Source organism: Planococcus citri, chromosome 5 (genome assembly GCF_950023065.1).
Source record: "Planococcus citri chromosome 5, ihPlaCitr1.1, whole genome shotgun sequence".
NCBI classification, from domain to species: Eukaryota; Metazoa; Arthropoda; class Insecta; order Hemiptera; family Pseudococcidae; genus Planococcus; species Planococcus citri.
Genome location: NC_088681.1, coordinates 57865256 through 57878904, shown reverse-complemented (window position 1 = coordinate 57878904; position 13649 = coordinate 57865256). Strand labels below are relative to the sequence as shown.

General features: G+C 34.4%; 4 protein-coding genes and 1 pseudogene across 4 annotated transcripts in view; 1 reads left to right on the top strand and 4 right to left on the bottom strand.

The window, feature by feature from the left end:
- The window catches only part of gogo (golden goal), a 235284-nt gene that overhangs the window by 90798 nt on the left and 130837 nt on the right, over positions 1-13649 (top strand). The gene's annotated exons all lie outside the window — the stretch shown is intronic.
- Positions 900-2284, bottom strand: LOC135847406 (uncharacterized). Its single transcript, XM_065366912.1, has one exon. The coding sequence runs from the start codon at positions 1866-1868 to the stop codon at positions 900-902; it is 969 nt and encodes a 322-aa protein (XP_065222984.1). The 5' UTR covers positions 1869-2284.
- LOC135848402 (uncharacterized) lies at positions 3113-4493 on the bottom strand. The gene has a single exon (XM_065368302.1). The coding sequence runs from the start codon at positions 4376-4378 to the stop codon at positions 3113-3115; it is 1266 nt and encodes a 421-aa protein (XP_065224374.1). The 5' UTR covers positions 4379-4493.
- On the bottom strand, positions 6790-8217 carry LOC135848557 (uncharacterized). Its single transcript, XM_065368488.1, has one exon. It carries the CDS (start codon positions 8137-8139, stop codon positions 6865-6867), a length of 1275 nt encoding a protein of 424 aa, XP_065224560.1. The 5' UTR covers positions 8140-8217; the 3' UTR covers positions 6790-6864.
- Positions 9342-10825, bottom strand: LOC135847914 (uncharacterized; annotated as a pseudogene).

The following is a 13649-nucleotide window of genomic DNA, read 5'->3' as shown; positions in this document are numbered from 1 at the left end:
TTCAATAATTTTTACTAAATATTAATAGGTACCTAGCTACTTACTTACTTAATCTGGACAATTTTTGAATTTTGTGTTCAATTGTTGAGGCATTTCATTATTATTTTTTTTTTTTTAAAACTCATCCATTCCGAACAAATTGTGACAAAATTCAACATCTCCTTACTTGGTGATTTTGATGCAAATTTTCACATTTTTCAAGAGTTATACTTACACATTTTATGTAATTTTAGCAACATTTCACATTAGTTCGGTAATGTTTGATCAATCTTGGATAAATTTCGATAATCTGAAAATTTTTCGAGATTTCTTCCATCATTTTTAGGGATTTTCAGTAGTTTTTTTGTCATTTTAACTGGATTTAGCAACATGTATTTCATTCAATTTTTGCTCGATATCGCTCAAATTTCACGATAAATACGTATTACATCAATTACATGTTATGGATAAAATTTATAATTTTTCATGGATTTGTGATAGCAACTTTTTAATGACTGATGTGTCTTTTGAACGATTTTCATGATACCTACTCACCTAATGCAATATGGACAGAATTTCATTCAATTTTGATAATATTTATTTGGTAAACCTAGAATTTTTGAATGATTTTCATTTAATGCCCATGGCTTATTGCTTATTAGGTCCTGCTTGAGCTTGTTGGATCAATTTTTTTAAATTTTATATTAGAACTTGTAACCTTTGCTGGGAGCTCAAAAACCCCTGGAAATGATGGAATTTGGTATTGGGATGTTGACTTCAGGACTAGAAAATTTGTTTGAGAAGTACTTGATACCATTTTTTATTATAAAATTACATCAGAAAAATAATTAGGTACATAGGTACTAAATGAAGAAGGTAAAAAAATAATTGGAAAAATATATCTCATCAAGTAACCCTATTCAGGTACAAATGAACTTCCTATCAATCATATCCTGAAGTATATCGTTCAATGCTTGCGTACCCCGCTCTCCACCAACTTGCATATATAAATCAAACCACATTTCCATCGGTATTTTGTCCAAATCCAAGTTGAGAAACTTTTTAACAATATCTGAATCTACATCATCGGAAAATGCTTTATTACCATCTTTTGCAATCATCAATGGTAAAAAATAAGAAGCCACTACGTATGCGTAGAAAGATTTTCCAACAAAATCCGACAGTATTTGATCTTTGGATGGCACTTTATTATCCGGAAACGTGTTTTTTAACGATGTGTAATATTCATCGATTAATTTATCCCAATATTTGTCCCTCGTCGCTTGATCAACATTCAAATAGAGAGGTATGGCTAAATCAACCACAGGTGATGCATAACGATACGAATCCATGTCGATTATAATTAAATCATCAGGGATGCCATTCTTATATCTGAACATCAAATTACCTCTCAAATAATCACCATGAGTAATCACTGATATAGGATTATCTCCATCTTTAGTTAAAACCTGCCTGAAAATATCATCACTTTTACCCACTAGTTCCCTTAAACGATCTGCATACTGCTCTAATTTAGAATGTTGTTGTGAAAACTTCAAACCTCTATAGGGAACCCTCTGTGTTATGAAACTGAATTGTTTACAGATCAAAAGGGAGTTTATTTCTTGAAACATATTAGCCATCGGGTAGAACGAATCCGGTATTGTATTTTTAGCTTTATACGAATAAGCGTGAAATTCACCCAATTTGCGCATCATCAATGCCAAATGTTCGTAATCAAGGAATGACCTTTTTTCACTCATTTTGTAACCGCGAGCTTCCAAATCTTCGAAAATAATCGCCGCTTTGTTTTGCCTCCGGTTCAGCATTATTTCACCGTGATAAAATTTTGGAAATAGTGAAAGAAACGATTCCCGAAGAGTGCTCATATGTAGTAGGAGCTATTTTCGTGAAAAAATTTATCTCATTGGAGAAAGAAAATGTGATAAAATCGTAAGGTGCTGGATCAGGTATTGATTTGATGAAAAATGGATGTGACCTGTGAATGTTGCCTTGCTCATCCTTGTACAAAATCCTTCCGTGCAATTGAGATGATCTGAAGCCATCGCGTGAAATTTGAATTAATTTTTGAGTTTCTTCGTTCGCCTCGAATCCTTGGTAAGTGCTTCCTTTGCCAAAAATATCGACGCTGTTGGTGAAAAAATCCACAATTACTTTCTCGATCCACGAATCATTCGTCGCGACCATATTAAAAATAATAATTACAATATTTTATCACTTCGTATATGGATTTGAATTTAAAACTCGTATTGAATTTCTAAGACACTGAATCGATATCATACCTCGCAAATAATTGATGCTATAATTATAATTATGTATCTAAGTACCTACATTTACCTACTCACCAACTTATCTATAAGTGTGCCAACGAGAGTGAAGTGAAAATTATTGATTACGTTGCTGCTTAATTTATACTTCTGATGTAAGTTTATGGGCTTATCTATTACCATCGCAAATTGTTTTCGTGTGCGTGATAAGTCATTATTGTCCTCGTGTTGCACAATTCAAGTACCCACCATACCTATGTAGGCATTCTCTTTGTTGACTTTCTCATGAAGATCGACAACTCCTCTCAAAACAATTTTTAGAACAAAAATATTAACTTTTGACTGCTTTATAAATTTCATTTCCGGTCCAAAAATCAACCATTTTTCTCTTATGAGATGGAGAGCTGTGATATTCCCCTCGATTTCCATTTTTGACCTCCGATCAAGTGGTGACATTTTCAAGTTGTTTTGAGACCTTCAGTATTGCGAAATTTGTCCGATTCGGTGACAATTTATCTTGCGCCATTTATCGTGCGTAATTGCACACCTGAGACAATTTATTTCGTAAGAAAATTTATCTTGTGAGAAAATTTAACTCTTGAGAAAATTTACCTCGTAACTAAATAGACAAATTTTGTCATTATAGAAATTGGGTCCTAATTAAGAAAAAAATTAGGGTACCTGACAAAACAATAAAAATTCATATAATTTATCATAATTTTAAAAAAATCTTCAGATAAATACAATTGAGACAAAAGCAAATTTCCAATCTTGAAAAAAGTACCTAGGTACTTATTCACTTTATTGCTAAGCAAATGTTTGAAAAACAAGAAAGAATTAAAAAATTAGATACAAATAAATCCCCTATCGATCATATCAAGCAGTACGTTATACAATTCCTGAGTGCTTCGCTCTCCACCAATGACCTTTGTTAATCTGTACCACATTTCCATTGATATTTCATGAAATTTACGTTCACGATAACTCCGGGCTACATCTGGGTCTACATCTGGAGGCAATGGAATCTTATAATCAATTTCCATCAATCTAGGTAAAAAATAACTCGCTACCAAGTACGCATAAAACGATGTACCCACAAAATTAGACATAATTTCACTTTTAGACGGAACTTTATTTTCTGGGAACGTTCCTTGTAGTGCTGTGTAATATTCGTCGATTAATTTATCCCAATATTTGTTTCTGGTTGCCTGATCCGCATTTAAATACAGAACGATGGTCAAATCAATTACAGGAGATGCATAACGACACGTAGCCATGTCAATCATAATTAAATCTTGAGGAATATTATCGCGATATCGAAACATTAAATTATTTCTTAAATAATCACCGTGAATAATTACCGATATAGGATCGTCTCGACCACTGGTTAAAATCTGCGCAAAAACATCGTCAGCATTCTCAATCATAGCTTCAATCTTGGGCACATATTGTTTGTATTCGACATTTTCTCGAAGTAGCTCAAATCCACGTTGGGCAGATACTCTCAAAAAATCACCTCCTTCTTTGTTAACAAACAAATTTATCTCTTGAAAAATATCAGCCATTGGATGAAACAAGTCAGGTGAAGTGTTTTTAGCTTTATAAGAATAGGCGTGAAATGCACCTAGTTTACGCATCATTAATGCCAAATGTTGAAAATCGAGAAACGACTTTTTTTCTGTCATTTTGTAATCACGAGTTCGTACATCTTCGAAAATGATCGCTGATTTGTTTGCCTTGCGGTTGAACATCATTTCACCGTGAAAAAATTTCGGAAATAGGGAAGAAAATGAATCATCGAAGGTCTCCATAATGGGCACTATTTTCGAATAAAAATTAATCTCGTTGGCAAATGCGAGTGAACCAAAGTTACTGTATGTAATTGGGTTATCGGGTGTTAATTTGATAAAGATCGGGTTTGATCTACGAATGGTGCCTTGTTCATCTGTGTAAAGAATATTACCGTGAAGCTGATCGGATTGAAAACCATCTGGAGAGTTTTGAATCAAGTTCTTGCCTTCGAATCCATGATAAGCGCTTCTTTCGCCAAAATGATCGATATTTGTTGTAAAAAAGTTGAAAATTACTTTCTCGATCCACGAATTATTCATTATAAAAACAGTTGAAAAATAATTTGTGTTGTTTTATTTTATCACTTCGCGAATTTGAATTCAACTATCGCTGTAAATTTCGTACCTACATGGGTAACAATTTGAAACATTATGCGAGTGTTTTGTACCTATCTTTGAAGTGGAAATTGTTGAATGAATCGGTAGTACTTACATTTTATGGTTTTATTTCGCGCCTAAAGCAAATCTTATCAATTTTCTTTTTCAAAAATTGAATCGATGATTTAAAAAGTGTTTCAAGTACCAACCTACCTACGTCATTCAAATTTGTATTGTGTGGGCTCTAGAGCCTTGGAAACTCATATTATCAACACCAAGGAGCAGAGCAGTAAAATAGTTACAAAGAATTATTTTTTAGAGTTTGAAAAATATCAATTTGTAATACCCCAGAGTTTTTCTTCAAAAAAAATCCAAAAATTCTCCTTAAAAAACTGTCATGTGATGTGGTACAATATTACGTTTATTTTCATTGACTATTTAATAAAAGAGGAATACATATTGGCACAACAGAAATAGTGACTTGAAATACAGAACATTCGAATGACAAAATAGGATATTTCAACGACAATTATTGTTAACGGTAAGAAAGTATGAACGAAATTTGATTTCACATATCAACGAAAGAAATGTAATCCACATCCGAATAAAATGTTGACCGCCAAAAAAAGTATTACCTGGAAAGATGAACTATTATTCTCCACCAAAAAATTTTCCAAAAAAATGACTAATTTTGCAATAAAAAAAAATTGTAAAAATAAACATGGAAAACAGTTGTGAAACTTACCAAGACGTGATAACTGAATAATGTACTTTTTGAATCAGATCAGATCACTGATCAGGCCTGATTAATCAGATCATTCATCACATTACTGATTAGACCGGAATGGTCACATTACTGATCAGAGCCAATTAATCAGATCACTGATCAGACTTGATTGATCAGAGCAGGGCAAACCTGATCAGATTCGAGCATTTCCCAATCAAACTCAATTAATCAGATCACTGATCAGACCAGTTTGATCAGATCAATCACTCAGACCACAATCTGATTACTGATCAGACTGCTTTGATCAGACCACTGATCGGACTTCATTGATCAGATCACTGATCATACTTGATTGATCAATCAAATCACTCATCACATTACTGATCAGATAGCATTGGTCAGATTACTGATCAGACCCAATTAATCAGATCACTGTCAGACCCGATTAATCAGATCACTGTCAGACCCGATTAATCAGATCACTGATGAGACTTGATTGATCGAAGGAAGGCACACCTGATCAGATTTAAACATTTCCCGATCAAACTCAATTAATCAGATCCCAATCAGATCACTGATCAGACTGGTTTGATCAAATCACTGATCGGACCCCATTGATTAGATCACTGATCATGCTTGATTGATCAGATCAATTACTCAGACCACAATCAGATCACTAATCAGACCACTGAGCACGCTTGATTGATTAGATCACTGATCATGATTGATTGATTAGATCACTGATCATGATTGATTGATTAGATCACTGATCATGCTTGATTGATAAGATGTGACCTAATTAATCAGATTACGACCAGACTTAATTAATCAGATCAGTGATCAAAATCGATTTATCAGATCACGATCAGAGCTGATTGATAAGATCACTGATCAGACTTGATTCATCATAGCATGTCAGTCCGGATCAGATTTGAACATTTCTTGATCTGATCCGATTAATCAGATTACGATCAGCCTCGATTAATCAGATCACTGATTAGACAGGTTTGATCAGATCACTGATCATGCTTGATTGATCAGACTACTGATCCTGCTTGATTGATCAGACTACTGACCATGCTTGATTGATCAGATCACATCAGAGCAGGTCAGACCTGATCAGATTCGAACATTTCAAGCACCAAAATGTCATCCGCCAAAATTTATTCATCCATAAAAGTGGTCACAAGATATGAAATAGGTAAAAATGAATTCATAGGAGCAGACAAATTTAATTTTCGTTCTACTCACAAAGTTTTTTTTGATGAGTACTTACCTTGTACCTATGTTACTGGAAATTCGTAAAATCCGATGGAGGCTCCAGGAACACTTGAAACCATCTTCAATCGGCTCGGGAGATCCAAAATAGAATACATCCCTTTCACCTTTCCTGGTCAATTTGGTAAAATTTTGATTTTTTCTCATCCCTTGGCCCAAATTTGAATTTTCAAAACCTCATCAAGAATCAAAAAATGAAGTTCAGCACTTGAAATTTTTGTTGGTGATGTAACTACAATTTGGCATCCTCTATTGATTCCTATTAGTCTGGTTCAAACATTTACCTACATACTTAGGTACTGGTTGGGATATTTCCCTTGTGGGCGAATAGAATTGAAACAAAAATTAATCACAATTAGAAAAGAATTTATTCAACTACCTAATGATTCAAATGTATTAAAAAGAAGACAAGGGGGTTGAAAATCTATGCGCAAATGAATTTCCTATCGATCATATCTTGAAGTATATCTCGCAATGCTTGTGTACTTTTTTCACCTCCGATCAACAACAATAACTTGGCCCACATTTCAATAGGTATTTCAGTGAATTTACGTTCACGATATTTACGAGCAATATCTGGATCCAGATCCGTATCTTGAGGCAATGGAATATCATAATCATACTCCATCAATCTAGGTAAAAAATAACTCGCCACCAAATACACATAAAACGACCTACCAATAAAATCTGACATTATTGTACTTTTAGATGGAACTTCATTATCTGGGAACGTTTCTTTTAACGCTGTGTAATATTCATCGATTAATTTATCCCAATATTTGTCCCTGGTTGCCTGATCCGCATTCATGTACAGAACATGAAGCAGATCGATGACTGGTGATGCATAACGATACGTAGCCATATCGATCATAATTAGATCATCTGGAATATTATTTTTGTATCGAAACATCAAATTATTTCTTAGATAATCGCCATGAGTAATTACCGATGTAGGATTTTCTCGATCGCCATTTAAACTTTGTTTATAAATATCATTAGAATTTTCTATCAAAGTCTCCATACGGGCTGCATACTGCAAATATTTATGCTCTTGTTGCAATAGATCGAAGCCACGTCGTGCTATTATCGCCAGTAAATGATTACATTCTCTGTTGGCAATCGGATTACATTCTTGAAAAATATTAGACATAGTAGGATAGAACAAATCGGGCGTTGCATTTTTAGCCTTATAAGAATAAGCGTGAAATGTACCCAATTTACGCATCATCAATGCTAAATGTTGATAATCGAGGAATGACTTTTTTTCAGTCATTTTGTAATCACGTATTCTTAAATCTTCAAAAAAAATCGCTGATTCATTTCTGTTCTTATTGAACATCGTTTCACCATGGAAAAATTTTGGAAAAAGTGAAAAAAACGATTCGTCAAGAGTGCCCATCATAGGAGCTATTTTCGTGTAAAAATTAATTTCGTTGGAAAATGAATAGAGAATACTGTTACTAGATGCGAATGCGTTATCTGATGCTAATTTAACAAAAATTGAAACTGGTTTGTGCGAGTTACCGTCTTCATCTGTGTACAAAATTTTCCCCTGGAGCTGATCGGATTGAAGACCATCTGTAGAATTTTGAATCGCTTCTTTCATCTCGAATCCATGGTACGTGCTCTTTTCACCGAAAATATCTTTACTGTAGGTGTAAAAGTTCAACATTACTTTCTCGAACCACGAATTATTCATCGCGACGATGGTAAAGAAAATATATTATTTCTGATTTCTTATTGGTGTTTCAAAAAATTTAAGTTCATCACTCGTTGTGGATTTTGAAGGAACTGATTTCAACGTATATTGTGCGAGCGATTGATACCTACCTACCTACCTACCTACCTACTCGTATCTACCTGATACCCACTACGTGATCATCTTCAGCATATGTACGAGTATGTCTGTATACCATTGAAGTGGAAATTATCGAATGCATGAAATTTGATACTTGAGTTTTACACTTTTATGGGTATCATTAATAATTGGAGATACCTAATCACCAACTTCAGAATTATAAGTGCGAGTAAATTTCCGAAAATTTATCTTCGTACGCACATTTTCACTGCTCGATTAATTTTCTTGCTTTTTGGGGAAATTTTAAAATTCTGAACAAATCATAAATCATGCTGGAAGCTCCAGAATGCCTCGAAATTGACGAATCCAGATGGGTGGGGGGGGGTAATTTTCAATGATACAGGTTAACGTACAAATTTCAAAAATTCTCCCAAGAGACAAATTTTTTTATGCTTACTAAAATATTCTGGTCAAAAAAATCACGCAAACAGGTCGAGTATAGGCCACAGCTCGATTCTTAGCTGCCCTAAAATGATTTCGACGCCTTCTAGTGATATTTTAAAATTCGAAAATCGCGCTAGAGGCTCTAGAATTGCCAGAAATGATGAAATTCGGATCGAAGGAGTTGATATCGAGCTGTTTAGCACTGAAAATTATGAATTTTAAGTTTCAAAAATTGGCCAAAAATCGAAAAATTAATTTGGGCATTTAAAATTTTGGTTACGAGGGTTTCAGACTATGCTCTGTCCAAAAATTTTTAGATCCAAATTTTTTTCTCTGAGTACCTAACTAATATCTGCTCTAGAGAAAGCCATTTGATCTTACCACAAATCTTGATCTGGCTGGATCTAATTTGATTCGATCAAACCAAATTGGATCCAGAGGATGTGTGAATTTAATCAGATTTGATTAAACATATCCAAGTGAAGAGGGCTAAATAAGTGTGATCAGATCTAATCAAACTGGTCTGATTGCTGAAGAGCCTTGATCACATCTGATTACTTTCTTCTGTGCAGATATAAATTCTATCTGATCAGATGAGCGCAGGTTCAGTCAAATCTAATCAGATCTGCTTCGAGCATGTCTAGAGATTGAAATCAAAATGAAAACGTAATGAGAACGATGTATTTACGTATTAAGACACATGACGAACATAAAGCAATTATTTATTTGCAAATGAACCCTCTATCGATAATATCTTGGAGTACATTCTTCACTGCTTGCGTTCCTTGGTCTCCAGCTAGCACCATGCTTAATTTGAGCAAATTTTCTGCAGATATTTCATGCCATTCACGTTCATAATACTTACGAGCAGTATCCGGATCAATATCCTGAGGTAATGGAATATTATAATCATTTTCAATTAACCTCGGTAAAAAGAAACTTGCTGTCAAATACACATAAAAAGACCTGCCCACAAAATCAGACATTATCGCATTTTTAGATGGCACCTCGTTATCTGGAAATGTTCCTTTTAGTGCTGCGTAATATTCGTCGATCAGCTTATCCCAGTATTTGTCTCTGGTTGCTTGGTCAGCATTTATGTACAGAACAGTGAGCAGATCGATGACAGGCGATGCATAACGATAGGTAGCCATATCGATCATGATTAAATCATCAGGAGTACCATTTTTATACCTAAACATCAAATTATTTCTCAAGTAATCGCCATGAGTGATCACTGAAGTAGGATGTTCTCGATCACCAGTCAAAATTTGTCTAAATATATCGTCAGCGTTTTCTATCATGGCTTCGATACGAGCTGAATACTTCACATATTTGGGATCCTGTTGCAGTACCTGAAATCCTCTTTATGCAAGTTTCTTCAATACATCGCTTCTTTCTCGATTAACATAGTAATTATTTTCTTGATATATATTTTTCATTCGATAGAACAAATCGGGTGATGTGTTTTTGGCCTTATAAGAGTAAGCGTGGAACGTTCCCAGTTTACGCATCATCAATGCTAAATGCTGATAATCTTGGAATGCCCTTTTTTCAGCCAGTTCGTAACCACGAGTTCTCAAATCTTCAAAAATTATCGCAGATTTGTTTTCCTTCTGATTGAATATCATTTCACCGAGAAAAAATTTTGGAAATAGGGAAGAAAATGAATCGTCGAAATTTTTCATAGAAGGAAATATTTTCGTATAAAAATTTATCTCATTGGCGAACGAAAATGAAATAAAGCTGTGAGCAAATGCTGGATTATCGGGTGTTAATTTGATGAAAACTGGAAGCGATTTATGTATGTTGTTTTTCTTATCTATATATTTAATATTACCATGAAGCTGATCGGATTGAACGCCATCTAATGAATTTTGAACCAGTTTCTTCATCTCGAATCCATCATATTCGCATTTTTCGCCAAAAATATCGATGCTGGTTGTAAAAAAATCCGAAATCACTTTTTCAATCCACGAATTATTCATTTTAATAGCGGTGAATAAAATTACTCCCAATGTTTTATCACTTCGTGAACTCTACGCGTTTGCGGAAAGAACTACAAATAAACTGATTTGATATCAGTACTCACCTAGCATAGTGTAAATCAGTGAACTTCCTACATGTGGCTTGTCGACCTGCACATGTGAAGTAAACATGTAACTATTATATTGTACTTTAACACTATAGGTACCTAGACAATCTTTCATTTCTGTCTTAAAAATTATTATCTACATGCTGATATGATACCATCATTTTCTTCATTGTAGACCACTGAATTTATTATTGAATCAGTTTTATCATTGCTTACATACTCGTATGTATATGTATAATGTATAACCTACCTATACCTACAAACTTATTTGTTTGCTTAAAACCTATAACCTTGAATTTTTTGGTAAGTACTTGATTGAGTTGAAACATAATTCAGTAAAGAGTTCTGTTTAAAAATGTCAAAAATTTTGCATTATTGTCAACTCGATTTTTGGACGCAAAAAAAGAGAGAAATTTTAGGTAGTTTCCCGAAAACTCTTCAAAAGGAATGATTATGTAATTATTGAAAAGAAAGCAAAATTACTGGTTGAGCGAAGTGAGAACGAACATTTCTTGAAAAATTTGGTTCAAGAAACGAAAAAAAGGACCATTTTTGTACGTTTTTGAAAAGTTGGTGGCTCTGTTCAAAAAAAAAAATGAAAAATTCACGCTTTTTAAATAATTTTGGTACTACGAGTATTTCTGGAATTTTGCCTACTTTTAATTTTTGAATTCTTAAAATTGCTGAGATCAGCTTCTTGAATAGCCCGAGTGAAGCGAAGGCAAAAGTTTTGGAAAATTTGTGATTTGAAAAGTACAGTTATAACAACGTCAATTTTAATGAATAAATTCAATTTTTCTGATCTCAACTTTTGAAAAAATTTTATCAATGGTTTTGTGGAGGGAGAAATATACGGAAAATTTCAAAAACTACCAGAGATGGAAAAATTAAGAAAATTTTTTGAAGTTTTTGAATTTTCACCAAGAGTTTAAAAAAGGAAATTTTTGAATCTTGATTTCTTTGAAGATAAGAAAATATAGACTAATTTAAATCCTCTTCGGCCATCTGGATATCGGATTCATGCACTCTCGTTCTATGTATTGGAAAAATAGTGATGGAAATATTGGTGATGTCAAAATTGATATCTCTCGCGATTCTATAACTAGCTCATCAAGATCTCAGGATTGGACGAATCGCGGATGTAAAATGGGTTCCCTCCCCAATATTTACATATTTATAATACGTGGGGTTAAAGTTGGATTAATTGAAGAGGGAGCTATAAAATGATTGAACTTTCGACAGAATGATATATTTGTGGTAAAGTTGGAAATATTCATTGAATTCTCAAAGTCACAAAAGTTGAATAAAAGTCCAAGACAAATTCACATTTAGGACATTTATTCTTATACCTACTTAAGGGATAAAACAAAGACAAATAAAAAGGATCGCAACCCTGGGGGATTTGGGAATTACTTAAACTAGGAGCAACAAGAAGGAAAATAAATATTAAAAAAAGAGAAAAAAGAAAGAAGACAAAGTTAACCATCCATCTGGACTTAAAACTAAAGTGCGCGAAGTTAGCCATCCGCTAAGCAACTTGTTATTAAAACCTATCTCTGTGCATTTCAAAGAGTGATCGGAGACAGCTGAAGATTCACTAATTGACCCATAGAGACTTAACTTGAGAAACGATGTCATTGCAGATGATGGCAAAGTCCGAGGCTGCAGATTCCAAAATTCATCAAAGTCCAATAAATCACGAACTGAAGGAAGCTAAAGCTGGAAACAGTAGGAACTACAGTTGGAAATATTGGGGCTAAAGATGGATTTATTGGTCTCTTCTGGCAAATGGGCTGGAGCCCATTCGCGGAGATGGAAGTAGAGTTGATTCTATACTTAGCGGCGTCGATGTCTGCAATCCTGCCTATTTTGTCTCGGATCAGAGCTTTTATAACTGCGCTTTTTACCAAAATCAGGCGGGAAACGTGTGTAGTCAGTGGCACACATGCTCAATCACTTCTAGTGGCGCTATCTTTCACTGCTGGCGCTAGAATTACGTCATGTTCGATTATACTTGGCGATATTCGTGTTAAACTTGCTTTCTATTGGTTATTATCACGAGAGTGGTGGTCAGCTTGGTGCCACCACCTAAAAAACGATGATGTAATCGAGTATAATCGGCTATGTTCGATAATTTCTTGATTATAATTGGACGTAAGCACCACCCCCACTAAGTCATCGACCTTTTAGTTAACCTAGATGGCTACTCATACGCAAAATTATCCCACTGGTTATGTCGCCAACTCTGTGGATTTCAAATTAGAAACAAACGCATCTGCGCATGTCTCAGGAAACGTGTGTGTGTATTTTGTTGTCAGTGGATTAGTGGTGGAACTGGGGGTGCTGGTGGTGTTTCCGTTTACTGTTCACAAGCATCAATTCCTAAGACATGCGCAGATGCGTTTGTTTCTAATTTGAAATCCACAGAGTTGGCGACATACCTAACCAGTGGCCTTAGTTTGCATTAGAGTAGCCGTCTAGGTTAACTAAAAGGTCGATGCACTGAGTAGGATGTTTAAATTGTCGCGGCTTGGTCACTGAAGTCATAATTGGTAACTAAAATGATCGAAAAAGGGAGTAGAAAAATATTCTGCTGCTATGGCGAATGAGAATTTTTCTCCCAATTAGGAGACAGGAAAATGTTCTCCCATTAAGGTGACTGAACTTTTCGTGTGTAAATTTCTCCCAGTATGAGTGACGGATAAAAATATTTTTCTCCCACATAAGTGGAAGAAAGCTCTGTATTTTTCTCCCACTAACAATTTTGCGAAATTTTAAGCGGTATGAAGAGAACCAAATTGGTCTGAGCAAAGTGAGGGCAAAAGCTCTTAAAAATTCAAAAAAATTAAAAAAAAACGAATTTTATTTTTTT

What these genes read in the sequence shown, in the direction of transcription:
- LOC135848402 (XM_065368302.1), bottom strand. Translation starts at nt 4,378, where the DNA reads ATGAATAATTCGTGGATCGAGAAAGTAATTTTCAACTTTTTTACAACA.
- LOC135848557 (XM_065368488.1), bottom strand. Translation starts at nt 8,139, where the DNA reads ATGAATAATTCGTGGTTCGAGAAAGTAATGTTGAACTTTTACACCTAC.
- LOC135847406 (XM_065366912.1), bottom strand. Translation starts at nt 1,868, where the DNA reads ATGAGCACTCTTCGGGAATCGTTTCTTTCACTATTTCCAAAATTTTAT.